At 55.4% G+C, this 726-nt stretch overlaps 1 protein-coding gene across 1 annotated transcript in view; it reads right to left on the minus strand.

The window, feature by feature from the left end:
* MCM3 (minichromosome maintenance complex component 3) overlaps positions 1 to 726 on the minus strand; it is an 11,957-nt gene that overhangs the window by 8,918 nt on the left and 2,313 nt on the right. Inside the window, exon 2 of the mRNA XM_035900147.1 lies at positions 472 to 584. Within this exon, the coding sequence (XP_035756040.1) occupies positions 472 to 584 (113 nt within the window). The remainder of the gene's footprint in view (positions 1 to 471; positions 585 to 726) is intronic.

Raw genomic sequence — 726 nt, forward strand, 5'->3', positions numbered from 1 at the left:
CTATAGGCCCCCTTTAAGTACTGAAAGGCCACAATCAGGTCTCCCCGCAGCCTTCTCTTCTCCAGGCTGAACAACCCCAACTCTCTCAGCCTGTCCTCATAGGAGAGGTGCTCCAGCCCTCGGATCATTTTTGTAGCCCTCCTCTGGACCCGTTCCAACAGTTCCATGTCCTTCTTGTGCTGAGGGCTCCATCCTAAAACAAAAACATCCTAAAACATCCTAAAAAAGGAGATGATTTCCATCACGCCCAGCACGCTGCAAAAGGTTTTTGCCAAACCATGGGTTTGCAAGTTTGGAAGGGACGGGTGTCACGGAGGGAGAGAGCAGGTCTACCTTTTACACTGGGGACAAGGTTTGGCCCTTGCTTGCCACAAAGGACCTAGAAAACCAGGGCTGGACCTCTGGAATCCCGCCTAGGGCACGGTACCAAAGGCAAACCCAACCACCCCACATCAACCGCCCCACACCAACCGGCTGGCCCTCTTCTCGTTCTTCCGCCGCAGGTCGTTGATGCTGACGAGGAGGCGGTACTGGTTGTCGCTGATCATGTCCCGCACTTTGCTGTGATAAATCCCTTGGTCTTCCTGCAAGAACCGGGGGGGGGGAAACCAATACACAATTCAGTTTGCATGACCGCCTGTCTGAGACATCCCTCCCACCCCCAGGAACTGATTCCTGCAAACCTCGACTCCCTCCAGCCCCACCGACCAAGCTGGGGGGGGGGCA

This window comes from Egretta garzetta, unplaced genomic scaffold (assembly GCF_000687185.1).
Source record: "Egretta garzetta isolate BGI_Z169 unplaced genomic scaffold, ASM68718v1 scaffold628, whole genome shotgun sequence".
NCBI lineage: Eukaryota > Metazoa > Chordata > Aves > Pelecaniformes > Ardeidae > Egretta > Egretta garzetta.